General features: G+C 39.1%; 1 protein-coding gene across 6 annotated transcripts in view; it reads right to left on the bottom strand.

The window, feature by feature from the left end:
• Positions 1 to 114: 114 nt before the first annotated feature.
• The window catches only part of fgf13a (fibroblast growth factor 13a), a 191,384-nt gene continuing 164,085 nt past the window's right edge, over positions 115 to 27,413 (bottom strand). For all 6 annotated transcript variants that reach the window (XM_036569095.1, XM_036569099.1, XM_036569096.1 and 3 more), the window contains 2 exons: positions 6,601 to 6,799; positions 115 to 2,517 (listed from right to left, as the gene is read on the bottom strand). In XM_036569095.1, coding sequence (XP_036424988.1) covers positions 2,381 to 2,517; positions 6,601 to 6,799 — 336 coding nt within the window. In that variant the 3' untranslated portion in view covers positions 115 to 2,380. The remainder of the gene's footprint in view (positions 2,518 to 6,600; positions 6,800 to 27,413) is intronic.

The following is a 27,413-nucleotide window of genomic DNA, read 5'->3' as shown; positions in this document are numbered from 1 at the left end:
TAACCTGATCTGAATGGCTGTTATGACAGAAAATGTAATAAATAAAAATGAAGGTTGGTCCCTGATTGTGAGATTTAATAAGCAAAACACAGTCAAATAAAACAAGGAGCCATGTTTTAAAAGTATAGCTTAATATAAACATTTTATTCAGTGCATTTTGTGTATACAACAAATAAGAAACAACTGGAAGGTACCAGGCAGAGCGCCCATCAGTACGTGTTGTTTTCCGGTTTATTCCTGGTAGTTTGGAACACATGATCCAACATGGGGTTAATACACATAGCCTACATCATGCAGCTCTATTCCTCCAGTTCCTGCTGTCTCCCATGCAACAGATATGTTGAGATCAAAACAAAAAATAAAAAAAAAAAAAAAAAAAGAAAAGCCCAGAAGGAAACAGCCAAGAGAAAAGCCCCCCCTGTAGCAATTATGAAGAAATTATATTTCCAGAGGGAAAGAGTACATACAGTAGCCCACAAAAAAGGGTCCTCGTTGTACACAACTTGATTTTGTACATGCTCTGTACAAGAGAGGTTATTTTTTTTGTTTTTTTTTTCTCCATTTTCAAGATTTTTTTTTCACTTTTACAAATAAGACATATCCTATAAAATGTTAAGCCACCTAAAATTCCACAGTATTTTTTTTTTCATATTTATTTATTTTTTTATAGAAAATCGTCACAATAAGTTACTCATACACGAAATGGAGTCCAGGGTTGGGGAGGGGTTGGGGTCCCGCCTTGTCCTGGTGGTCACCTGGTAACAGTGACCAGCTTCAGCTGAAGGACAGAATAGTCATGAGCGGGTGAGGCAGAAGACGAGCACTCAGACAGGCTATAGGGGCTTAGACAGAGACAATGTGACCCAAAGGAGACAAGAAGGGAAACACGTAACAGTCCTCTCGTACCACGCACATCAGCAAAAGCACATCTCCAAAATACTGAGCCCTCTCCTCCGCACAGCCAGCAGCCCACCTCCAACCTCTTTCTCTGCAAACAAGTAGGCCTACACAACAAGCATTACAGTTCATCACTCCCTGGCATGCCTATGTATACTGGCGTGGATCGACCGTTTAAAGGGACTCTCTTACACTTTTGTCTTTGGTGTGCTGGAATCTCCATTCACTGATTAAGCCTCAAAAAAACACTGAATGTTGGGGTGGGGTGCACTACAAAAAATGACATCTTGTCGAGTAAAAAAATCTTATATCTAGTCAATATATGCAATATTTCTCATTAAGAGATTGTAGTGCAAGTATTATAAGATTATCAAACCTATTTCTTAGATACTTTTACTTGTTTTATGTAAGTTTATCTTGTAAAATTAACCCTAAATCCCGCCCTGAGCCCAGTTTCCCAAAAGCATCTTAGTGTTATGATCAACTTAACCAGGAGAGAGTATTCGGTGTGAATCTCATTCTACCATTTAAGGATAATCTTCATACTAAGATGCTTACAGGAAACCCAACCCTGATAGATAACGGTTGAAGAAGGTTGAATTATCTTAATTTTGCTAGATAAATGACTAAATGTTTAGAAATAAGTTAAATAATCTCAATGTTCTTACAACAACCTTATAATAAGACACTTTAGCTATATTGACTACATTTAAGATGATTTTAATTGCTTGTAATTTTTTGCAGCGTGGCGAGGGAAACAAAGGGCCAAAAAGTAATAAATGCTCAGGGCTAATTCAAACAATTAGCAAAGCAGGGTCACGCTGCATACCTCTTGATGCTAAATTCGCGAGGCCGTGCCTTCCCTTGAAGTGGGCACAATGCAGGCTTTAATATTTCCATGCTGGAGAGGGTTAACCCCTCTGAGCAAGTGCACTAAAATGCAGGAGAGCTAGCGGCTAGCGCCTGCCCCTCGCAACGGGGGGGCTTCACACTGGGGAAGCATGGAGGACAGGGGTGCCTCTTTATCCTCGCACCCAAGCAGCTAAACCTTCACTCACTGCTCTCATCTCCTAACAAATGCATGGGGACCTAGTGTCGGCCCGTGATCCTTAATGAAATCAAAAGAAACCCAACTCGGTGTGGCGTGCTAATACCAACCTGAGAGGGACTATGCTGAATGCCCAGTCATATCAAAGGCTACAGTTTTCATTTCACCTTACCGTGGTGTAAAAGTAAAAGTCTAAAACCTACAGCGATCCAACTCAAAACAGAGCGGTACTCTAGATTCAGAAAAGGTCTGATGTTGCTATGTAATGTTGGTTGTCTTTGTCCTGAACCACTGAGAGTTTTTTTTCCTTTTCTTATTTTTTTATGTTTATTTTTGTTTTCTTTTTTTTTTGGAGAGAAGTCTGCGTGAAGTCACGAGCGTCCGGAGGTTTTGGTGAAGGCGTAGGGTAAAGCGGGCCGGGCCGGGCGAGCTGGGCTACGTGGACTCGTTCTGACTCACAGCTTTGCCTCCGTTGAGGACGGCTGAGGCACTCCGGCTCTTGGTGGGCGTACCGCTGCCGGAGCGCGAAAACTCAGTCAGGTCATGTAGAGAGGGCTCCCGGTACATGGTCACTGCAGAGAGAGTAAGAGAAAGAGAGGGAAAGAGTGAGAAAGAGAGTAATGTATCTTTACTGAATGAACATCACTATTATCTACTGCAAGAACAGTCTTTGAATGTGACTACATTGACGCTAGAAGCACAAACAGGTCCGGTCCAGTTTAGCTTTATTTGTGTAACATGATAACGGGGGAACTCTGGGATTTTGAGTTCTTATTCATAGTTGAAACTCGTTATGTGTGTTATACCACACTCTCTCTTTGCCCTTTTCTTCTGCATGCCCTCACAACAAAAACACAAGAAATGCTGCGAAAGCCTGACGTTAAGTTGTGTTGCTGTCCGTTCTAGAAATCTGTTAGGATTTTAGAAGTCGTGTAGTGTATGCTCAGCTTTACATAATCAAAAAAACATTTTTTACTTGACTGGAGGTGTTCAAACTTTTGCATATGACTGTATCTGCTTTAGCAGCTTGCCTTTTGCCTCTACAAAAATATCTGTATTTCTAAGTTAGCTTCTTGCTGTGTAGGCATTGCATGTTACTTCAGCTGCTAGCTTGAGGACAGCAGTGATCTTGGGGCCTGTACATCATAGCTCTATGCTCAGCTAAATGCTGTCTGTTCTTCTAAACTGTGGCTGCAACAGTGAGGGAGACTTCCTCACACAAAGCTTCTTCTGCCTACAACAGGCAATCGATACAGCACTTCAGTGGAAAGCTGTTAGAATCAATAGCTGACGTATTAGCAGGGCTGCAGGGCGACCGTGCTCAGAGCCGCTCTCTGGGGGGATTGCAGGAGACTGGAAGGCTGAAGGCTGGTCATTATCGGTGCACTCTCAGTAAAGCTGTCTCTGAGGTTTGTCCACCACCAACTCATCATTAAAGTAAAGCCATATATTCTACTATGTCTACAGTCCCATCAAAAGAAGAGAAGTAAAAGGCTTGCTAATTAACAGTTGATCTGTTGACAACATCCCTTCAAAGCCCTTTGCTAGCAGTTTTTCCTATCAGGCAAATTGCCTGAGAGTGTAGACTCCCTCAGAGCAAGCAGACGGTGCACAGTGGCAGCAGACAGGCCATTATATTTCTTGGAAGTAAAGTAGGTAACTATAGGGTGCATTTACGTAGTCCGCTGTCAGTGACTCTCTCGTTACAACTTGCTCTCTACAGAGAGAGTTCAGTGTAGAGCTCGTGCTCTCGGTGCACTGACAGTTCCCTAATTGGTCTTCCAGAAGACTTGCTAGTCAAGAGTTATTATACGCCAGGTGCAAATTTCTTGCCTCTCTGAAACACAGAAGTTTCAAGTAATTAAAACTGCTGGAATAATTTAGAATTTGAAGTAGTTTTTAAAAAAGTCTCGATGTGCCTCCATGTGATCTCTCAGGAATTCAATTTCAATATCCGTCAGCCTTCAAATCATCACTGCCATAAAAAATAAGCCCTTTTAGATTGTTTTTGTATGTTGGACATACAAAAAAAATGCCACTTGAAAATAGGAATTTTGGAATGCAGACCTTTTTTTGAAGTTACAAAAAGGCTGGAAGGCAAATACATATATTTCATTAGCTGAATGGAAGAAATGACAATTCACTAAAAATCTTCCATCCCCAAAACCATCAGCAGTGTGCTCTCTCTGTAACATCAGTAGACACACTGGCTTTTTTTAAAAGCCAGGGCGTTAATCCTAATCCTCTATTTCATTACCGTTCATCAGATCACACCTTTAAACATCCTCCTCTCACCAGCTAGCCTCGTTTCAGAGGAATTACCACATAAAGGTAAATGAGATATTCTTATCTGCACTGCCTCTGAGAATAAATATGCATTCATATACTGAATACATTTTCAAATGACAGCTGATTAAAAATATCTGAAAAATGTACATGCATTTTGATGATAATTGACCTAAAGCAGTGCAGTGGGTAATTTATGCTCATTAGCAATTTAACAAATCTGTCATTTTCACTCATTTGTATAGAAATGGAACCATTAATGCTTTAAATTCCAGGTTATATAATATCACCTGGATTAATGTTGCCACTGCTGTGGAATCAGCCCTCCTTCTTGAGGCATGTCTGTCATTGTTCACAGGCACTAGTTCAGACAGCCCTTCTATATATTATGATACAAGTGTCTAAAGGAGGCAGTTGAGTGAAGACACCACACTTAAGGTAGAGCAAGAAGTGAAGACACTGCACTTTTCATTCACCTGCAAATCAAAACTTCCAGTGTTTCGCCCACCTTTCTGCTCTGGAAACAGCAGAATCAGAGCTGAACAGCACTGCGCTGGATTCACTTTGAGCAACAGCGTGTCACAACATGGCCCTCATCACCATATTTGTTGTGATTTTTTTGCATTGACAGCTCTTCTTTTCACTGGGCTGGAATTTGTGCTGAGCCTTCTGCACTCCTCCCTCTGTCTCTCCCTGCCTCATGTTGTTTCTCTGTTGACAGGTAAAATATTCGGCTTGAAGATGAAAGCCCCTGTGCTTCTTTCACATGCTGTTGTTGAACACAGCTTTCTCTGCTGCTCTGTGCTCTCTCACTGTCTCTGTGTACCTGCTGCCCTGGCCTGGATGGCCCTTTTGTTGTCAGAAAGCCCAGCTGCCTGCACTGGTGCTTTAACATTTCTGTAACAGACAACCTTTTGCACTTTTTGGTGGAGATGATGCATTCACTGGCTCTGTCACACTTTATTGCCTCCTAGCGCACAACTCTGATGGAGGCCTTGCCTATATTACATTACAGGAAACCTAACATCTTACCAGTGACACATTCAGAGACTTTATTTTCATCCTCTTTAATTTGTTTAAATCTGCTGCCAGAGGAGTTACGACATGTCCATGTCCACATTCGCCATAGTAGAATGTATCAGCATGTGGAACTGGAGCTTTCTATTTGCGAATGATGAGGTTGTTACATGCATTAACGTGCCTATTACTGATTTGTTTCAAGACTGTAAAGTTGGCTTTACATGTTGAAACTTTCATGCAACTTTAGTTGTACCAAATTGCACGTGAGCTGCACAATGCAAAGTGCAATGCAACTCATTTGAAACTCAGCCGCAACTCAAATTTCATGCAACAGCCAACCAAAGCTACATCATATGATCACGTCAAATGACATACTTTCAAACCATTGATTTTACCATATCAATTGACAAGAACATAAAACAGAAGATGGTTTATTGGGCAGTTGAAGAGGAGATAGGTTGATAGTTTTATTTTGTCAGTTTCCTGAGCAGAACAGCAAACATGAGTTTCCTGAGGCTAACGTTTTTTGTAATCAGCTGTGTTAACTAGCCAGCTACCAATAACAGCTGTTTGCTTGTGCCAGCATTTACTCTTCTTTAGCCTGCTGTCAATGTGATGTACATAGCAAGATTCATTTACTCCTCTCTTGTTGTCCTTTAATATTACACAGAATTCAGATTAATTTGGGATCTAAAACATGAAAATTATTGCAGAAAAGGAGACACACACAGTGCTTCTAGGACAGGATGAGTAAGACATTAAGTAGGCTGTAACTGCAATGGCTACTTAAACATTAATTTTCAAAGGTTTAACATACAAAAGATAGAAACTCATATATAGTATAGAACCCTAGATAGATAGATAGATAGATAGATAAAAAGTATGGCATGACAGCTGGAAAAAACATGTAAGGTTGGTAAAAATGCAAATATATAAATTTCACCTTGCAGATAACTTATGATACCATGTATCAAAAAATATGACCTGCTAATTTGGCTAACTAGTGGCTTAACTGAATGTGTTGTATATAACTTCCAAGTTGCACAGAAATTATGTTATAGGCAACTCACAACATGTAACTAGTTGCATGAAAGTTCAAACAAAAGTGTGAGGTATGTTTTTATCTATTTCTGTGTTTTCTTGATGAACAATATTGTTTGTGATTGTTTGTGGTTAAGATAAACTTTATAGAATGTAATCTGAAGTGCTAAACCAGCCAAAAAATCTACAATCATTTAAACCATTGAAAGTCTTTTTTTACTCAAATGTCTTCTGTAAAAGTTTATCATACTAACTATAATCAACCTAAGAGCTGGCAAGAGGAAAGATCAAATAAACCAGCATCTCACCTTTCAAAGGCTTGGGTAGGAAGTGTGCAGCAGGCTTGTTCTTCTTCACGTGGTTTCCCTTCATAATCTCTCCCTCCTTGTTCAGGCCCAGGTACCAGCCCCTGCCCGACTGCTGCTGTCTGTAGATCATGGAGGAGTACGTCACGTAGTAGTTCTCAAACACCGACTCCTTAAACTTGCACTCTGGTGTGAAATGTTCCTGCAGAGTGAAAGAGGAAGGGAGAGGAACAGGAGAGAGCAAAGTGCAGGTGAGGACTCTATCGGCTGAAGACATTTTCTCAGAGTCAGGTGAGGTATTGAGAGCACTTGTTAAATGCAAAATCAGGGGCATGATGTTAAAGGAGGAGTTGCGGTATAGCCAGCGGTTTCACACTTGGTCATTCTTGAGTCTGCACCCTGGATCGATTCTGGGTAATCATAGCAGGTTTGTTTTCACACAAGAGAATTCTTTTCAAATTGTGGACCAGTTGTGCAATTCTATACGTCACTTGCTCAAACCATAATGAGTGTGTGGTTATTGCTGGATGCCATGCTCTCATCACTCTACAATTAATATAACAAAACTGGACTATTGCATATTTGCTGAAGAAAAAAAATATGGTATTTCATTAGTGATGAATTGTGCAGCTACATGAAAAAAGAACTGTAATTTGGACCATGCTGTAATAAAAAACTTTAAACTAAAGAAGAAAAACGTAAACTTGGAAGGAACATGAGATTTTTTTGGATGTCTAATGCCAAGTGTGGATAATTTTCAGACATGGTGTGAACCACACTACGTTCACTTGAAGTGAATCCTAGACCACTGTAGGACCAGTGGTCGGTGTTCTGGGCAGGGTACATGTTCAATAACAGCTTTCACACTTGGCCAAATGTACCAAACTCTCAGTGCAAATGGTCTTATGGGTGATAACAAAGTGCGAAAACAACCACTGAAACACATGAAAAAATAGATTTAGACAGTGCTCTGAAAAAAGTATTTGCCCCTTCCGAATTTCTTCTATTTTTGCATATTTGTCACACTTGAATATTTCAGATCATCAAATTACTTTTAATATTAGACAAAGATAACCCAGTAAACACAAAAATCATGTGAACTGTCTATTACCTCCGTCAAGCCTGTCTTCCTCGCTTAATGATCAAACTAAATGTCCATTTTCTCCATAAACCCTATCTTCCCCGTGTCTTCCCTCCATGACGCTCCATACTTGCCTTTTTTCTCAAACATCTCCTCTAGTCTATCACAACCTCCCCATCTTCATTCTTCATTGTTTTCCTACATGCATCCATACTCTTCTATCATGTAACAGAGTGGGCTAGGTTGGTCTTCAGGTGACTGCATAGACCCTGCATTGCTGGATCTACAGGAACATGGCTCCTCATTAAGACAAAGGTTTCTTCCCAGAAGGTTTGGTCAGGTGCCAACTGGCAAGTGTGCTTAGCAACAACTAACAATGTACAGTGCAATGGTGAGAGAGCAACTGCACTTTGTATCATCCCACATCCTCTCGATTCTCTTTATTGAGCAGCCACTAATTGGTTTTCAAAGGCTATCCTACTCGTATCCTACTCGTTAAAGCATTCAGCATGAACTAAGGCCGGTACAAGCCCAATAGCAATATCTACTGAAGGTGGACCAATATAGTCTACACTGAAAAGGTCTATATTGGATCTAATATAAAAAGTTTATTCATTCACTATACAATTATTGCATTTTGTCTAATTACAAACTCAAGCTAAGAGCTGACTACAGAGTGACTGAATCCTCTGTGGTGTTGGTTAGGTGAATTAAAACAGCAACTCTTCAGTAAAAATCAGATTATTAACTTTAGTTAAAGCCCCTGAGAGTGTAGCTGGTTTATAAGTAACTTCAGGAGACAAGATGAATGAGAAGACCTGAGGGCTTCCTAGCTGTAATCTCCATTGTTTCACAACGACAAATGAAGTGGAAATAGTATGCTCTGAATTTGCCAATAGGGAAATAAGGAAACAATAAAACATCTTTGTGTCAAGAATTGTTAAATTATCAACTTTAAGCTGTGGATGCTGTAAGACTACTTTGCTTGTTCAGATACTAACCCACAATACACATGACAATCTACAGAGCCTCCACACTGCATCCTGTATAGACGTTAAGTCCTACATCATCAGTCTTGTATCCTGATAGTGGTCAGATAAGATTTATCTAACTGTTTCCCACTTGGCTACTAAAGTGCATTTATGTTAGACAGATAAAAATCCAATTTGCCTTAACAGTGCATTTCCTGCATTGCATTCAAATCCAGATAACTTTTTTTCAGTGATTTACTGTCACTTACAGCATGGTTCCATTTTTGAAGGAGTAATGATTTCTTATGTGGTCAACTTATAATCTTTGTGTGGTTTTATATACCAAAAACAGTCATAGTTCATTTTTACATTAGCATTTCCCACCTCGCTTTATCCCTTAGAATTAAACAGGCTGTTTTTGTCAGCGTGCCTTAAAGACTGACATATGTAAATTACCTCTGTTCTGATCGGTTGCCCTGTGTTGCGCCACATTCAAAAAGCAGTCCAGATTGGGGACCAAAACAAGCTCAGATAGGTTTTTAGTGATATGGGTCCTTTAATAGTTGCCTTAGCTGTGTTTCCAGTGCATCTCAAACCACCTTCTGAAGTGGTTTGAGATGCACTGGAACAACACCTTCTAATAGTGGGTGTTGTTCCTCCTTCTGTTTTTTCCAGTTCCATGCATCAACTGATTGCATTGAAGTCATGGACCATGTTCTCTTACAGTGTATTGTACTAGGAAGGGCTTTGGTTGTTAAATGTGACTTGGAGAGATTGAGGTATTTACACTTGTACAACATCTGCCTGAAGTGCATGTCTGACCACCTCCAGAAGTGCTTTAAGTAATCAGATTTAAATCTGTTGTAAATACTTCTTGGGTGCATTTACACCTGCGTATTAATAATGAATATGTCATTATATATATGACATTCAAGATGCATGAGACAATCAGCGGTAAACAGCCTCTTAGATTTTCTTTCTCAGACTACTACATACTGCACACGGAAATAGAGTCTGTGTAAATGGGTCCTTCATTGAGGACGCTTTGTTGTGCGTCCTTGAGAAGCTCTAGTCTCGTTCATGTCAACCATCCCTCAGCCGGCCTTGAGTTGAACAGAAGCGTCTTGAGTACCACAGGCAGACAGTCTGTTCTCAGTGACTCACACATACACACCGAGTACCCACACACAGAGTGTCAGGAACGCTCCCGATGTCAAACGCGGCCGCTGACATCGCGCCTCACCAGAGATGGGCTGTCGGATTGACGCTACACTTCGGCACCACCTTGGACAGAACGGACCGACGCTCAAACGAAGGTGAGGACATGAGATGGGCTCAGAGCCATGCTTCAGAGTGGCTGTCCTACAGAGGGGAAAGAGTTGAGACACTATCCAGAGTGCGGGGACACAGGGTCAACACTCGGGATCAATGCCTCATCCCAGGTAAACATGCCGAGATCAATTTGCACAGGATGGCAGGCACATCTCCAGGCAGCGGTCAGCATCACTGCTGTGAAACCCCAGACTGTTTCAGGTCAGAGGCAGCCAGCAAGGCACAGCTTAGCTTTAACCATATTTGATATGAGACCCTAAATTCTACCACTTCTCAACAATGAAAAAAGAGTACTCTGAGCAACAGTAATGGTCCAAAATGACTGATTTTTTTATTTATTATTTATTTATTATAACTTTCTTTGAAGCTTAAGTTTTTTTTCCTTATTATTCTATAAAGATATAAGGTTTTGTTCTGACAGTGACAAATATGTAGTCAAATATGTAGTTTTTGTACAGTGTTTCACATTACATGAAATGGCCACTTTATCTCGGCCACTTAATCGTCAACTGGTAGGGCATTAAATGTTGTACAACTACATACAAAGTGAAAACACTAAGTCAAAAGATCAGGTACAGATCAACTCTTAAGGCTACTGTACACTGACACGTCACACAATTCTAAACCTTTGTTTCTAATGAAGGTGCAAACATTGCCACTAACATTCAGCAGTGATTCACTGCAACTTCCAACACAGTTCAATTTCTCAAACTCGTTATTTTGCTATTAAATTTAACCAAGAACAAGGCCACAAAAATAAGTGATGTGACTTGAAATTTACACAGAGAAGGTAGACAATCTAAAGTCTTTCTGAGAAACAGCAAATGCTAATCTGTTACCACAGCTAATGTTACTAGCCTAGCCACCTCATATTTTAGCTCTAGTCCTCGCAGGGCAAAACACTGCAGACTTCAGCACTCTGCCTCATTAAATACACCTGATTCAGCTTATTAGCAAGGCCTCCATGAACTGAATTCAGAGCGTTAGATGAGGGTTAACACTAATCTCCGCTGCACTTTGGCCCAGAAGGTCCCCAGTTCGACAGGCATGCACTAAATGATGCTGAAACTCTGCAGTGCATTATGGGTATTCTGTGTGCTAAGGTATATCCATTGTACTATTGCACTCGATGCCCTCCACTATGTTTTCATCACTACAAACAGCTTCCCTTTATAGTGAATAGGCCACAGTTTTGGACACAGCCTGTATCAGTCTCTCCAGCCCAAAGGAAACCCTCACTCACAGACAGCCCTGATCTCTTCACAGTTTAAACTGATTACCGCCAACTCTGGTCCCACTTACATAAACATTCTGTTGTCAGTGGCAACGGTTAATTCCGCAGCGGAAGGTCATATTAATTAAAAACAGTTGGAGCACAAACGCAGAACACAAAGCTGTTTTCCCGAAAACAATCGGATTAAACCCTGTCTTACGGAGGACAATTAATCATAATTATGATAACAACAACAAAAACAATAGCGTCGAATGCTGAGAGAACAAGGGTGGGAGGTTACCCTCGTTACATGGCAACCAGTGGATTTGCACACTGCTTTATTGCTGCTTCGGACAAAAACAAAAAAATATTACAGCACAATAGTCAGTACAGCCTGCGCTTTCACTTTTGCTATCGGCCTCTTGTGCATAATTCAAAACCACTCTGCTCTATCATTATAAGTCAGTATACTGTATTACTGTCCATGTGCAAAACTGAGATGTATCCACTTGAATCCACTGATTGTCTGATTAGCCAGCGGCCTTGTTTCGTCTGTGACACTGAATTACCCCATACAGAAGGTAGAAAGAGTTATGATCCGGCTCGTCTTTGTCTTCACTTCCTGGAACACAGCCATGCACATTATGAACAATTTCTTGAAGGAAATTGGACCATTCTTCAAGAACAACAGACGCACTTCATATTGGAGCGGGCACTGTAGGCTGAAGGTTTTCTCCAAAGAAAAACAGCTGGAGAAAAACAGTAAAAAGTGACTCATCTCAATCGATCACTTTCTTGCATTGCTCAAGAGTCCATGTTCTGTCCTCATTACATTCGCTCCACAACGTGTGCTTAACCACTGGTTTTGGTTATAGGTACAGGTAGTTTGCTGTCATTTTTTTAAAGCTGCTCTTCAGTGTTTTTCCCTTTCCCCATTGAGGTTTCCGCCTTTCTTTGTTAGTAAGTTTCAGGTTTCAACTACAGTTTGAATGGTGCACTGCAATTTGATTATCTAACTATTACCTCCCTTTCAGACAAGACTAACGAACAAAACAGGTTGTTTTTTTATATAACACTAGTTATCTATTACTGAAACATTGTGACTGGCACTGGCATTACAATAAAACAAAAGTTCACACTGCTTATTGCCACTGTTATAACAAAACTTTACTTTCTCTAAAATGGTAACTTTACAGGAAAAAGAAAAAATATTCTAAACCTTAATCTACATGGATGTAACACCATGTTTTAGATCATTTTTTGTCCACTCATTATGAAATATTCATACCTAAAACTAAAACCAAAAATACTGAGGTTTTGATATGACGGTGACAGTATACATAAAATGATATATAGAGACATAGTCACTTTAAGATTTCACTCTGTTTTCTGAAATATAGTACTGTCAAAAGTCAGAAAACACCTTTAATATATTAATTTACAGTCAAAATGTTCAGTGAGTATATGTTATTAAATGTTTCAAGAGATATTTCTGAGCAGCTTTCTGCCCGATGACCACTGGGATAGGGTCCAGCACCCCCGCCTGCGACCCAGAAGGATAGGCAGCGTGGATAATGTGTGTGTGTTTCTGAGGAGATGAGATGTAAAATAATTCACTTGCATAAGGAAGGGAAAATAAATGAAAAAAACAATGCATAATTTTCAAAATTGAGGTTAAAAAAGATTAAAAAGATACAGAGAAAATGGGACTCTGTAAACAACTGTGCAAAACACACTAGACCACCAAAACTGTGATAAGATAAGCAGTATTTTTGCTATTATTGTTATTTGCTTATTCTTTAATTTTTGAGAGATAATCAAGACTTGATTAAGAAAATTAAGAAATCATGCTCCACTTTTGCTTCAGATTTTAAAAAAATCCACAAGTGTTTCTGTCCATCCTTTCACTGTGAGAAGACAACTCAATGTTATGGGTCTGAAAAGATGTGTAGCTGTCAAGAAGCTGTTGCTGAGAAAAGTAAATAGACATAAAAAATAATAGTAAAATTACAAATCACAAAAAGGATTTGCTGTTTTTCCCTGAATGGACTGGTCACCCCAGAAACTTCAAAGACTGAACTTTGGAAGTGTGGAAAATTATGCCTGCAAATGTCTTTAAAAAAGTGAAAACAAGTCTCTTGAAGAATGGAAGCTGTAATAAATGCAAAAGGTGGACCCATTGACCCTTTAAATGGCCAGGGCCCACCAGCAGGCCCAAAGTTTTACTGCACACTTCTATAACCTTATAATAACTCAGCTAGTTTGCACTGTAGTCCATGTGGTTACTGAATAATAAGCCTTAGTATGTCATAAGCCTGGGATTTTAAGAGGTTAACTACTGAAAAACCTGATATTATATTTAGTTGTTAAAGCTTCTGAGTACTTTTCCGTTTAATACGTGTTTGTGTTTTCTGCTTTTTTTATTCTGATGATAATAAATGGCCTCAATAGCCATTTTGGACTCATCTTTGACTTTTGCACAGAAAGCTTGACTATAAGCTAAACACCGGTGTTGAAGAAAAGAAGAATTACTGTACAAATAATCATGTGGTGTTTAGGTTTTAAACACTGGTGTTTATTTGTGTCAGTTGTTCCTCAGTTTGTTCTCAAATAGATCAACAGCTTGAGTAAACACTACAATGCATCAAAAAAGTTACATAAAAGCTGTTTAAAAGCTAAAGATTTGGGTGTACAGTGTGCACAGCCAGCTTACGCACTATTAAAAGTAAAAAAAAGAAATCTGACACCTGAAAGTCCGTGTGATTCTGTAATTGCTTCGCTCATTTGTGTAGAAGATCCCGAATCAATCTCTTTGCCCTCAACACAAAGTGCATTACTGTATGAAAACGAGTGCATTAGATGTGAAATATGTGGAAAATGTCTCTCTAATTGCTCATGCCATTTCATTGCCGGCTGCATGGCAAAGTTATCTGCACAGAAACACTAAAAGTCACGTGTCAGCGCCCACCCTCGCCTTTTAGAGAGCAAAGGGAGAGTGGCGGTGTTAGCAAATGGACTTTAAATGATGCTATTAAGATGTAGCATGAGACAGAAAAGCAAAATGAGTGGAAAAAGGTGACATGGAGATATGGTAAACACTGCTTTAGCTAAACTGCACACACTTACTGTTATTGCCTCACACACAGTCATTTAGAGGGGAAAACATTAATATCCACATCTGTTCAAAGCAGTGCTTCCCAGCTCTGGTCCTACACTTCTACTGTTACAGTGTCAAGTTTGTAAAAATAGTTTTCAAAAAGGTTCTATATAGAACCATATACAACATATTCTCCATCAATCTGAAGAACCATTTCACCATGCAAAGAACCATTTAAGCATGGTTCCACATAGAACCATTGCCTCTACTAAAGAACTCTTGAAGAACCATCTTTTTTAAGAGTGTGGAGTATTCTGGTGTTTTCCCTGCTCTAATACATCAACTAATCAGTCCAAGCAGAGTTCTTAGCGAGTTCAGTGCTCCAATGAAACATAGGTGAGCAAAGGTCTAATATTGTTTTTTAAAATACAAACTAATGTAAAATTCTCCTCCAACTAGTCATTCAAAATAACACATCCGTTTTAATGCACAGTTACTGTTTATTTGATAAATGTAACATATTGTTGGTGGGGGGGGGGCATAAAATGTGGCTTGTGCAAAAGTTTGGTAACACTACCTGGAGTGGTCCTTGGTACATGATTAATAAACTTTTAACAGATTATTAGTAACACATCAACAACATATCAATAAAGGAGCAGTAGTGAAACATCTGAATTCATTGAAGCAAAGATCTTGATGTACTGTTGATACATTACTTACATTAAGTAGGTGTACTGTTATGTTACTAACCTTACTAACCAAAACTTAACCCTAACCCAGGCCCTAATCCTAACCCTGTTTTATTTTTTCCAATATGTTAAGCTCAGCAAATAAATAGAAATTGTGTACTAAAATTTGCAGATTTGCTAATGACATAATTTTGTTCCCTGTGGAGGATGTGATAACTAAGAAATTCAACAAAAATAGTTTGACCAGGGGTATTCAAAATTTTTTATGACTTTAAGCCAGTAGTTTGTGAGGTTAGTGAGAGTGGAGGATTTAAAAAAAAAATAATAATAAGTGGCCTGAAGTGGTGGGGCATCGCCCCAGTGCTTTGAAAAATGACAGCTTGCCCCCATTATTTCATGCAGCATCACGACTCTTTTAGATATTTTACAACGTGAACAATGGACATGCAAGTAGCCCAACTGCTCTGTGGGCAGATTTTAAGCCAAAGCTTCTGAATGTATCACCAATAAGACGTTAGGTAAGAATAGAGTTAGCAAGCCTAAGCTAAAGTGGGAGTGTTGTAGCAGGCAAAACACTAAAACATGCAGGTTGATTTCATCTCCTGCTCTCTATTCCACCAGATCCTGTACAGCATTGCATGTTTTATACTGTGCATATGTTTTTATTTATTTCTCTCTATTACATTTTGAGTTATATTATGTGAGGATTTCTTGTGTATGAAAATACACCTGCCTAATGATCCTGATTCTCCAGGACCAAGACTAAGAACAACTGATCCAAATAACAACAATTAACATTTAAGGAATACTACTGGATTTTTCAGTCTTCTTTATCTGCCTCTTCTGTAGCATATGATCACCATGGATGTGAACATTAATATGTTTCTCTGTACTTAGTAAGAACAGAAAACCTGGGAACTTGATAGACACATGTAGTAGAAGTCAATGGGCAGACGCTTGAGCAACACTGCAGAGAGAGCAGAGAGAGACTAGGTTGGAAAATGCTGGCGCGTTCCTTATAAGCACAGAAGAAAGCAACCTTTGATGATGTGAGATGACAAAGGGGAGGATGCCGCTCACGGTTGATAGCTGAATCCATCCATCCTCGAGAGAGTAGATACGTACGAGATTTTCTTATTGTGTTGGCACAGATATTATCTGCATGTGTAATTGTATCAGCATCTGCAGTCACGTTTTGCTGGAAGCTGTGTGATGCGAGTGTTTTTTTTTTTTCTCCTCTTTCTCTTGTGCCCTGGGAAATCCCGCATTGCCCCTCCCTCCTTTCCTCCCTCCCTTCTCCCTCTTCCTACACAGGGCTTCCCCGCCGGGTAGAGACAGCATCATGCCTGTGAAGCATGAGGGTGCGTGCGCGTACGTGTGCAGTTGAGAGGGAGTTTGCATGTGTGCGCTGGGACGTGAGGTATGTGTGTGTGGGCGTCTGAGTGTTCTCATGAGAGGTGGAGAGGAAGACCGTAATGTAGTGCTGCATTTTACAGGAAATGCACATTCAGTGCGTTTTCATCGACCGGCTACGTTTGCGCAATTTCTCTTCCTTCATCTCCTTCCCTGATCTTTCTCTACACAACTAAAGAATGCAAACAACTCAGAGGCCACAACAGAGTGCCAAGCAGGCATAGTGCACCAGACATAGTGCGCTAGTGCGACAGCCATATGACACATGCTTGATTGTCTCCTGACTCTCAAAGACTGCTTATCTGATGGTGACAGTTTTGGTGATCTACCAAGTCTTGCACAGTTGTTAGGAGTTCCATTTTCTCTATATCTTTTAATCACTTTTTGAACTTCTTTATTTTTGGACTCTCTCTGTTTTCTTATGCAAGTGGATTATCTGATATCTAATTCCCTCAGAAATACCTTCTGAAAAAGGAATAACTTGTACTTAATGTCTGTTTTGGCCTAATTTTTTATCGTTTCGCACATTTTGCCACTCACCCAGGTCTAATCTGTATATAATTACTGTCGTATCTAAGAGACGAGTTGAATATTGCTATTTGGAGACCTAATTTCTCCATCTCAATCTTTCTTTTTCATTTTCATCCCTGAACCTTTTTTCTCTTTGGTGGCCTCCCTTCCTCTCTAGCCATTTTTCCACCAGTCCCCTCTTGTCTCCCAATGTCTTTTTCAATACTTCACCTTATTCCCCTCTCCTGCCATCCTCTCCATTCTTTTTTCTAAATACCACTTTTTTCTAAATACCACTTTTCCACTTTCTCTGTGGTTTCCTCTCTGTTCCCCATCCTTCGTTCGCTCCATCTCATTACTTTTCCCTCCCCTCCCCCTCTTTCTCCTCTGCACACTCCAATCTCCAATTCCATCCACCAGGGAGGACTGAATAGAGAAGCTGACAGGATCTATTCCACTCAGGAGCCTCCAGCACAGCTGAGAATTCACCACCATTTTTCTCGTTTACCTCTCTCCCTCTGGCTAGTCCTGTCTCCAGACCCATAGTACCTGGACACACAAACAGTCCAGTGACTTACACCCACAGCCCCAGCAATGGCCACTATTTCATGACTTTAAGGCTCAGTGCTTAAGCCATTGAGCTATTTAACTGGCTTTGATGGACACTGAGAGGTCACTCTTGCACTTTATTACAGATAAAAGCTGCAAATTGACATACAACCTTAGACCCTACACTTTTAAAGTTGGACAAATCATACATTTTTCTTCATGTACAGTCATTATTCATTGAAAAATGACAACATTTTCTGAAAATTTTCGTGCACAATTTCTGTTCATTTGCTGAGTAATAAAACATAAAATATAAATTGTGACTATTTTTGCGCAGGCCATGCTTTATTTATTTCAAGTTTGTTAAATTCAGAAAATTAACAGTAATTGCTCATTAAAATGTGCAGAAGTGTGTTCTCTGTAGAGGATGTGTACTTACTATCACTTAGAAAATCACCAAAATATTTGAAACCCAGCAACATATATATATATATATATATATATATATATATATATATATATATATATATAGAGAGAGAGAGAGAGAGAGAGAGAGAGAATCCAGAAATGCCACTGCCTTCTCTGGGCCCAAGCTCATTTGAGATAGACTGAGGTGAAATGGAACAGTGTCCTGTGGTTCAACGAATCAAAAATTTTTTTGGAAATCATGGACGTGGTGTCCTCCAGGCTAAAAACCAGCTAGCATCCATGATGGTACAGGGGTGTTTTAGTGCACATGACATGGGTGACTTGCTCATCTGTGAAGGCACCATTAATGCTGAACAATTTAGATAGGTTTTGGAACAACATAAGATGCCATCCAGACATCTTTTTCAGAGAAGGCCTTGCTTTTTTCAGCAAAACAATGCCAAACTTCATTCTGCATGCCTTACAACAGCATGGCTCACCCACTGATAACATTTGGTGCATTACGAAACAAAAAATACAACAAAGGAGACCCTGAACTATTGACCAACAAGAACGGGAAAACATTTCACTTTCAAAACTACAGCAATTGGTCTTCTCAGTTCCCAAATGTGTGTGTGTTAAAAGAAGAGGTGATGAAACGCAGTGGTAAACATGACCCCGTCCCAAATTTTTTGGAACGTGTTGCTGGCAACAAATTTAAAACGGGCATATATTTTTCAAAAAACATGATTTGTACATCATTGTATTCTATTTTTATTTACATTTTGCACAGTGTCCCAACCTTTTTGGAAATGGGGGTTAAATAACATCTGATTGGCCACTCTTCCCTTATTCAGAAACCCTCTGTATAACTTCATTGTGAATAATAAGATGCGTGAGTGTGAAGAACTTTTTTAAAATCTGAAGAAGCTCAACTAAATGTTCTATACCAGTTAAAGTCTCAATAAACCTAAAAATAAAATTCATACATACAACCATCCACACATGATTAGTACATGCAAAACATATGCATGTTTTGCATCATCCATAGGCAAAGCATTTTCAAACCCTGTTTACCATGCATAATACATCAAACCCCTGAGATAAATGGTGCTACCACTTATTTGATTTTCTTTGTGATATGCTAGGTAATTATTCTTCAGGGGAGAATAACAAAAATCAATGCTGCCAGTGAATTCCCTCTCCAGAACACTAGCAAAATGATGCCAATTATGGCAGCGATAGTGAGGAAAGCAATATGCTGAATCTACTAGGGACAGTCAAGCTGAATGCTGTTTGTCAGTAAATAATCTCTATACATAGTGGGTATGCATATGGGATATGCAAGCAGTCTGCGTCACTTTCTGGCAATGCAATCACATTTAATGTGCCATGGCATAACAGCCACCCTTTCATTAAACAATAATGGTTATTGATCTTCAGCAAATGCCAGTATGCCCTGTGCTCATAAACAATAAATATGACTAAACAATGCAGATGGCATGTTTTATTTGCTTTGTAGATGTTCACGCTGCCCTTAACTTACATTCAACTACACACGTAATTATCTATTCAACTCAATATCTATCAGTTTAATGTTTTCCTAATCCCTAAACCTAATACTCCTTCTAACTCAGCCTCCGCAATCTTGTTAATAATTTGAGCATTTTTGTAGATTATCTAGTCTTATAAAATTGTTTGTACATCCCTAGTTAAATTACATTGTTTTGTTTTTTTTGTTTCTAAGTAAAAACAAGTTAACATGTATTTTACATACTTAAATATGGCATATGCAAATGTTAGTGCACAATTTCTATTTATTTCCTGAGTTATAATGAAAAAAAAAAACTATAAATTGTTCCATAACTTTGCACAGGTCAAATTTTATGTTTTATTATTTCCACAATATGTTAAAATCAGCAAATAAAGAGTAACTGTGCATTAAAATGTGCAGATGTGTGTTCTCTGTAGAGAACGTGTTAACTTATTTTTACATAGAACATCAACAAAGTAGGTGCTTTGATCGGGGTGCCTAAACATTTGCACTCATCTGTATGAGTGACTATAGTGACTATAAGGTAAGACTAAAGAAGCATGTCAAATTAAACCAATGGGACATGAACTTCCCTGCTCTTCTCATAGACTAGCAGACAGAATCTTCTCTTTCTTCAGTGCAAGTCATGATGCACAACGTGGCTTCATGATTTAAGCAGCTGCAGTGTCTCAGGGGAGCACTGCCTCTAATGCCCTGTCCCTGCCTGCTCCTAATGACCCAACACTAAACGAATTAGTGCACTTCAAAAGCACCTCCAGAGCAAACACACAGAACAACACACCACAGAGGGCCAGGCTGATGTATTATGGTTTCAATGTGCTACAACACTGTGACCGACTGTGATTCTAATGTTTCCTCTCAGGGGTGATAGCATATTTGATCTTTTTCCAACTACAGCAAACACATAAATCTATAGCTGCCACAGCTCCTATCAAGGCTGCATGATCATGGTTGTATCAGTTACAACCTATCTATGCTTTGTCCACAAATACCTTCCCCCGTAGCAAGTAACGTAAGATTGGACAAGCTTTATAGAACAAAAGTTGTAGTGGAATTCCAATGATGTTGCAAAAGTTCTGCATAATTGAATGGTTACAATGAAAACCAGGTGCCTGAATGGCCTAATTCATGGACTAATATATGGCCTAATCTGCAGGAATCCAAACATGCATAGTAAATAGAATGCCTATATTTGTGTTGTAGACATTGTGACCCCTGGTTCCTATCACCACCACTGTAAAGAAATCTGAGTCGGCAAGTTTCTCTACAATGAACCATTTCAGATCAAACCACTTTGAATGACTTCTCAAGCACTGAATTATGCAGACATTTTGACAAATCAGTGGAATTCCCCTTTAATGCAACATTAACAATCCCCTTTAAAATCACATTCAACATACAGAGTGTATTCAACTTAATTAAATTGAAAATTTAGCTGTATAGTGCTTTTTACAGGAACTGTTTATTTACAGAAACCTGGGTCCAGGCCCCAAGTGAGGAAGCCGAGGGCTTAAGAGCACAATATTAATTTAAAATTATATTTATTTTCAATGCAAGTAAGATAGGAGGCACTGAATCATTTTGTTGTGTAATCAAGGCGACATTATTAAAGTTAGGTTCAATATCATAGCATTTTAAACTGAAAGCATTATGCTGCCAAATAAACCTGAATTCATTAGGTTAAATGGGACTTTAGCCAACATTCTGTAAAACCAGTCCAGCCTCACAACAGAAAGAATACATGAACATGATATATCTTGCTATATATCACTGTGAACTCATATGCATACTGCAGCCTTCTGCAATATTTGTATTGCAAAGACCAATATTAAAATAACGGTTATGTAATGATATACTGCGCAGCTCCAGCTCCTATATCTTCTCCAGCCTTAAATGTGTCTGAGGCGATGATACTGAGCTGTGCTAATTGGTCTCACTTTCATACAATATCTGCTGGTGGGAGTAAGGCTGTGCATCCATGCATGCACGCATACACACACGCGCGCAGTGAGAGAAAGGAGCTGTATCGAGCATGTGGCGCTCTGTCTAGGGGAGGACTGTAAAGGAAGAGCAGGAGAGAGAAGAGAAAAGAAAAGAGCAGAATACATTTTTAATTGATTCTCCCTCTCTCCCACTCGTTGTCACACTGATGGATGAATACATTACACTAGTACATTCTGACTCATCCATATATGAACACTCTCTCTCTCATTTTCACTTGCACACTTTTTCCTCTCCTTTCACACATACCGTTTGACACACACACACACACACACGCACTCTCACACATGCACACAGTTCAGCTCTTCTGTTTAGATTAAAATATTCACAGAAATAAAAATGTCTAAGCTAAAAACAGAAAAAACATATCTAGTATCTGAACCAGCTGAATTTCTAATCTAGAACATATTGTAAAATAGACTACAACATTTCAATGAAAATAAAGAAAAGAAACAAAGAGAAAAGAAACGTCTTTAACCAGCACCCATGCAGCCATGCACACACACAAACATGAGGAGGTAATCGTGCAGTCTCTGCTCTACGTCACTGGCTTCCTCCCCATCACTGATTGGGGATTTCCCCCGACATCACTGCTCTGCCATTGGCTGACAGCTCGGCCCTGATAGAGTGAGGATCCATGGCAGCAGAGCCACAAAGCCGAGCAGAAACCTTCAGCACACACCAACAGCTTCTACCACTCCCAGCCAATGCACACTCACACCAGCTGAAAGCTCTCCACCACTGAACTAACACCTGATTACCACAACGCTCAGCCCCATAGCCTTTTATTTACATTCTTTCATTTAGCAGATACTGACTTACAAAATGAGCAGCATCCAGAGAATCTGCAAGGCTTTACGACCTAAGACAAGAACCCCAGTGTAGCTCGATTTAGTTAAATAAATACGATGTAGACCTTGAGAAAAAACAATGTTACTTTGTTATATATCATCACTGACATAGCAAAACCTTGCAACCCTATTTTTTCCTGTTTTACAGGGAAATTCCTCCCATTTTTCAAAACATCAGCATAATTAAATCATTAATACGTGAACAGGCATTCAGAATTGTTTAATGTGCCATTCTATAGAAACAAGAGGTGATAGGAACCAGACATCTTAAACATATTATAAAGACATGCAGGGTGGAACAGTAAATGCAGGGTGTTGTAAGTCCCCAAAGAAAATGCATTTTTTCAGGTTCATCACTATTTTACCATTATCAACATTATATATTGTTGCTGTTCGGACAAAACCGGGTTATCTCCCGAGTTATCTAACCTGGTTATCAAATCACCCTGAATTAATTTGTTTACACCTGAACCTTTAAATTATACAGACATTTTGGGAAAATATATATTTATGTAGGAATGGTGTTAAGTTTATCACTCTTTAGCGGTGTTGTTGTCTGAAGACAGCTAAGTCTAGGTGAGAACATCAAGGGGGGCAGCACTAGAACCCTCTAGTCTGCTAAACAAGAACAGCCATCTCAGTCACAAACTCAACACAAACTACACAATGCAGACTCTCTGTATCTACTAGGCAATTGTGTACCAAATTACAATAAAGATGCAGCAGTTGCTGAAAAGTCTTTTCAAATGGAAATGAGAATGTTCTCTGTATATTCAAGAGGGCGAAGTCAATTAACAAGAGCAAACTTTCAAAGCCCTGCGTGCATCTTCACTCTCTGTGCTGTTGTTCACAGTCATAATAACCCATAAACACCTATGGAATTGCCCTGTAAATTTGCTGGCTAAGCAGTTGTCAGATAAATATAGGCTGTCTCTACCTAACACTAGGTTGCCTCGCAGTAATTCTGCTGGTGCAGAGATTATAATGTCTTTATTTAATTTAATGAGCATGTCTGTGAGTACATTTTAATTACCCACGCTGAGGCTCACATCATTAAAAAGCACACAGTGGGAATAAAAACTGGTCTTAAATGGTGTTAAGTACAATGAGTGCGTATTTGTTTTTATTATTCCATCTCTGTTCCCAATGAAGCACTGCACACCACTGTATCATTCATTTCAATCTGATCACATTTATTCCCAAGAACCAAAGTATTTACAGTCTCTGCTGTCTTCATTTTCATTCATGTGACAGACTATAGCTCTTAACTCCTTTAGAGAGCAGCACCCCTCATTGACTCACACTCCACACGTTACAGTAATATCAGAGTGCAGTGATGATTTGATGCATGTGACATTGCAGAAACTGAAAAACAACAGGTTATAGCAGCTCTATTATACTGTGTTAGCTATACAGCACTAGTACTAAAAGTAATTCTAGATAACTGGTAAGGAGATTTTTGCAATGATGCTTTCAGGATTGTTTAAAGGATCCATATCATGGAAAAATAAATGTAAAAATAAAAAGTTTGATGTAGTATGTAAACATTGTTAAAGTTTCAAAACATACCATAGAGTGCTGTTTATATTGTCTGTATATAGAAAGTAAGCAGTCCCTTTTTGAATTGTTTTTGTGATATCACAAAAATCAACACATTTACATATATCCACACATATCTGCCTATTCAGCCTAAAGCAGTTTAGCCCCTCACACTGAAGTTATAAGGAGTATTTCAACTCGGACTGCTATGTGAATGAGGTGCAATACAGGGCAATCAGAACAGAAGTCATTTACATAAATCAGTGCTAAAGGTAGAGTAATAAACAACTTGTTAAGAGGTTTGAAAATAGTCATGTACAAAAGAAATGATGACTGTTTTTGGTACATAAACCCCCACACAGTCATAAGTCATTAGTGGACCTCAGGAAAAACAATAAAACACAAGAAGAATGTGGGCAATTGAACTCTTCTGTAAAAAAAGTGATAACATAAAATTAAATGAACTTTGCATAGACACGTGTGCCTGTTGTATAGGGTAGAGATTTTCTAGTAACTATAGCAGTTACTGTATTGGTGACTTATGTATTTATTGTGTCCAACCGTTCTCTGTATTACAGCTTTAATTATTTTTTTGGAGACTTACTTTTGTGTTTGTGTATATTTTGTAGGGATATTTTTTTACACCTGCAAAGTTCAGTCTTAGAAGTTGGGTATATTTTCTACTTCTCATGATCCAAGTAATCCCACACACATTCAGTGATGTTGAGATCTGGACTCTGGGGTGTTCAGTCAACTGTTCTGAGAACACCAGCAGCTTCTTTGCTTGATTTGCAAACTTTCCTTTTTTGTCTATATAATTTTTCTCAGTAATGGCTTCTCGACCTCTACCCATCCCAGACTCATAGTGTTGAGTTGTCTTCTCACAGTGGAAGGATGGACAGATCTGAAGCAAAAGTGGAGTTTGAATTTCTCCTGTACTGTTTATCTGATGGTGACAGTTTTGGTGGTCCACCAGGTCTTGAACGGTTGTTAGGGGTCTCATTTTCCCTGTATCTTTTAATAATTCTTTAAACTCCAGTTTAGACAATTCCTGTTTTCTTTACTTATATTCCTTTGACTTTCCCTTTCCTTATGTAAGTGAATTATTTTATATCTAATCTTCTCAGAAACATCTCCTGAAAAATGAATAAATTAATGGCCTCACTTAGTGTAATATTTGTAATGGCTAATCTAAATGAAGTGTGGTCTCTTTTGCAAGTACTGTAAGCTGCTTACAGCGTACTGTATGCAGTTGAAGAGCTGTGAACACACCACACCAAATTAAAAATAGCCTCCCACGTCCTTGCTTCTAAGAAAGTTTAAGTTTACTGTTTGTTTATACAGTAGATGTGAGCTGTTATGGCCCTCTACATTCTCCATCTCTTCAGCCTCATTAGTCTGTTGTTTCGCCATATGGTGGAAAAAAGAGTGGAACAATTGTATGTGTGTTGTGTATGTGGGTGTGTGTTGGTAAGAGTTCGACACTGCAGCAAGTATCTGCTACTTGGAGATCTTCAGAAATCTCTCTCTCTTTCTCTTTCTCTCTCTCTCTCTTTCTCTCTCTCTCTCTCTCCCTCTTTCTCTCTCTCTCTCTCTCTCTCTCTCTCTCTCCCCCTCTCCCTCTCTCTCCTGTCAGAAAACATGGGGCTCTGTCATTTGCTCCAGTTATGCCCACCACATTGCAGAATCTTCACATATGCAGTGGCACTGCAAGTTCTTATTCACTTATTTTTCTTGGTGGATAGCTGGCTGCATTATTCATGACTTTACACATTTCAATCAAAATCAGGAAGCCAGCTGCCCCGGTCAGGAGATTGTTCCGCAGGTTTTGCGTTCATAAATCCGTCAGCTATACCCACACACGCATGGCCATCACTTCCCGCCATGAGAGGAATGGAAGTCCATTAAAAAGTGAATGAAGCCGTGCATTCTGGCTGCAGTGTGGTAAACACAGCAGGTTTGGTGGTGGGTATATGACTGATGCAATGATGTGTATAGCGAGAGGCTTTGTGAAAGTGATAGGGAACAGCACGCGTTTGCTCAACCCACGTACTGCCTGGCTACGTCGCCATAGTAACCAGGACTAGTGCCAGAGCGCCGACATTTGGTCAGGTCCAAATGGGCGGAAGGTCGGGGTCTGATAGGATTGTGAGAATGTGGATTTAGGGGGTGGGGTTGGGGTGGAGGGGATGAATAAAAAAACACACACCAGCCCAGCACTGCACTTTACTCACTCCACCTACAGAATGCAACTATGTGTAGTCTACAATAACCTTTATAAGTCTAGACCTATTACCATTTTTTTGTAATTGTGCATAGTTAATTATGCAATGAATTCCATTTACATTGTATTTACATTCTATTTTGCCAGGTTTTTTCTGTTTATTCCATTGTCAAAGTTTTATGAAAATGAAAAGCATGTATGCACATCAATAACTCTTCAGTATACCTCCTAAATTATCTGCTCTACATCTACAAACACCAACACTGTATTGATTGAAGCTTAGAGCTAACACTTGTTTGACTGAACTACAAATGAGAAATAATTGTATAGGATATAAATTTTAATGTTATTTTTTTCTCAGAGATCCATTTACGATGTATGTGTGGCAAAGAAGGTAATAATTAATTTTAATTCATAATTCATTTTCCAACCTCTCTTTATGCCTTAGAATTAAACAGATTTTTTTGTTAGTGTTCATTTAAGAGAAATATATGTAAACACCCTCTGTTCTGATTGGCTGCCTTGTATTGTGCCTCTTTTAAAAGCAGTCTCAGATAAAACACTTCAGCATGAATAATTTCAGGGTGAGTGGGCGGGGCTAAGCTGCTGTAGACTGTGGCATCACGAAAACAATTGAAATTTAGTTTTGTAATTTTGTACTTTTTTAATTGGTTCGGTTGGTTTCACACTGCAATGGTTGAAGTGCACCAAATAATACATGTGTGTGTTTGTTGGGTTCTTTGATTGGTCAGAAATTGGGTGGGAATACAAGCACACGGTTCATAATAAAAAAAAAAAATCAGATATTTCCCTCACTTATATTATTGATAAAAAGTATTTTTACACCCATCATGTTGCATTAAAATGACTCTCAATGTCTACATGTATCACAATCAGAGTAGTAAAAACAATCCTTGCTTGATCTTTACTTCATGACTGATGTGTGCGATGTCTGGTCCTACACATCAAAAACACTTTTCACAGTCCATGTGACAAAATCAAATGCTTTTGCTCATCTGTCGGTATTAGCAGCAGCTTATGCTGCAAGAACAATCAGTGTCTATGAACAGTCGTTGTTAAACAGGCAGATTATGCAGACAGTGAAGTGCTGGTGTGTTCTGAGAAAAACATGCTCTGATGTTGAATTCCCTTGTTTAGTGCAGATTATTGTAAAAATGTGTTCCCACCAGCAGCGAACTGAACCACAGTTCACTTAGAAGCAGACTTTGCAGACTTTCCACAATTTGCAGAAAATGGTTCAGTTGTTTAGTGTGGATTGAGTATGGCTTACACAGCCTCTGAAAGAATGTGATGCATTTTTAGGTACAAATCAGATGAGCATGACATACTATCAGGTGAGCACTAGATATTTTTAGGTGAGCA

Source organism: Colossoma macropomum, unplaced genomic scaffold (assembly GCF_904425465.1).
Source record: "Colossoma macropomum unplaced genomic scaffold, Colossoma_macropomum, whole genome shotgun sequence".
NCBI lineage: Eukaryota > Metazoa > Chordata > Actinopteri > Characiformes > Serrasalmidae > Colossoma > Colossoma macropomum.
This window is presented reverse-complemented; position numbering and strand designations above follow the sequence as displayed.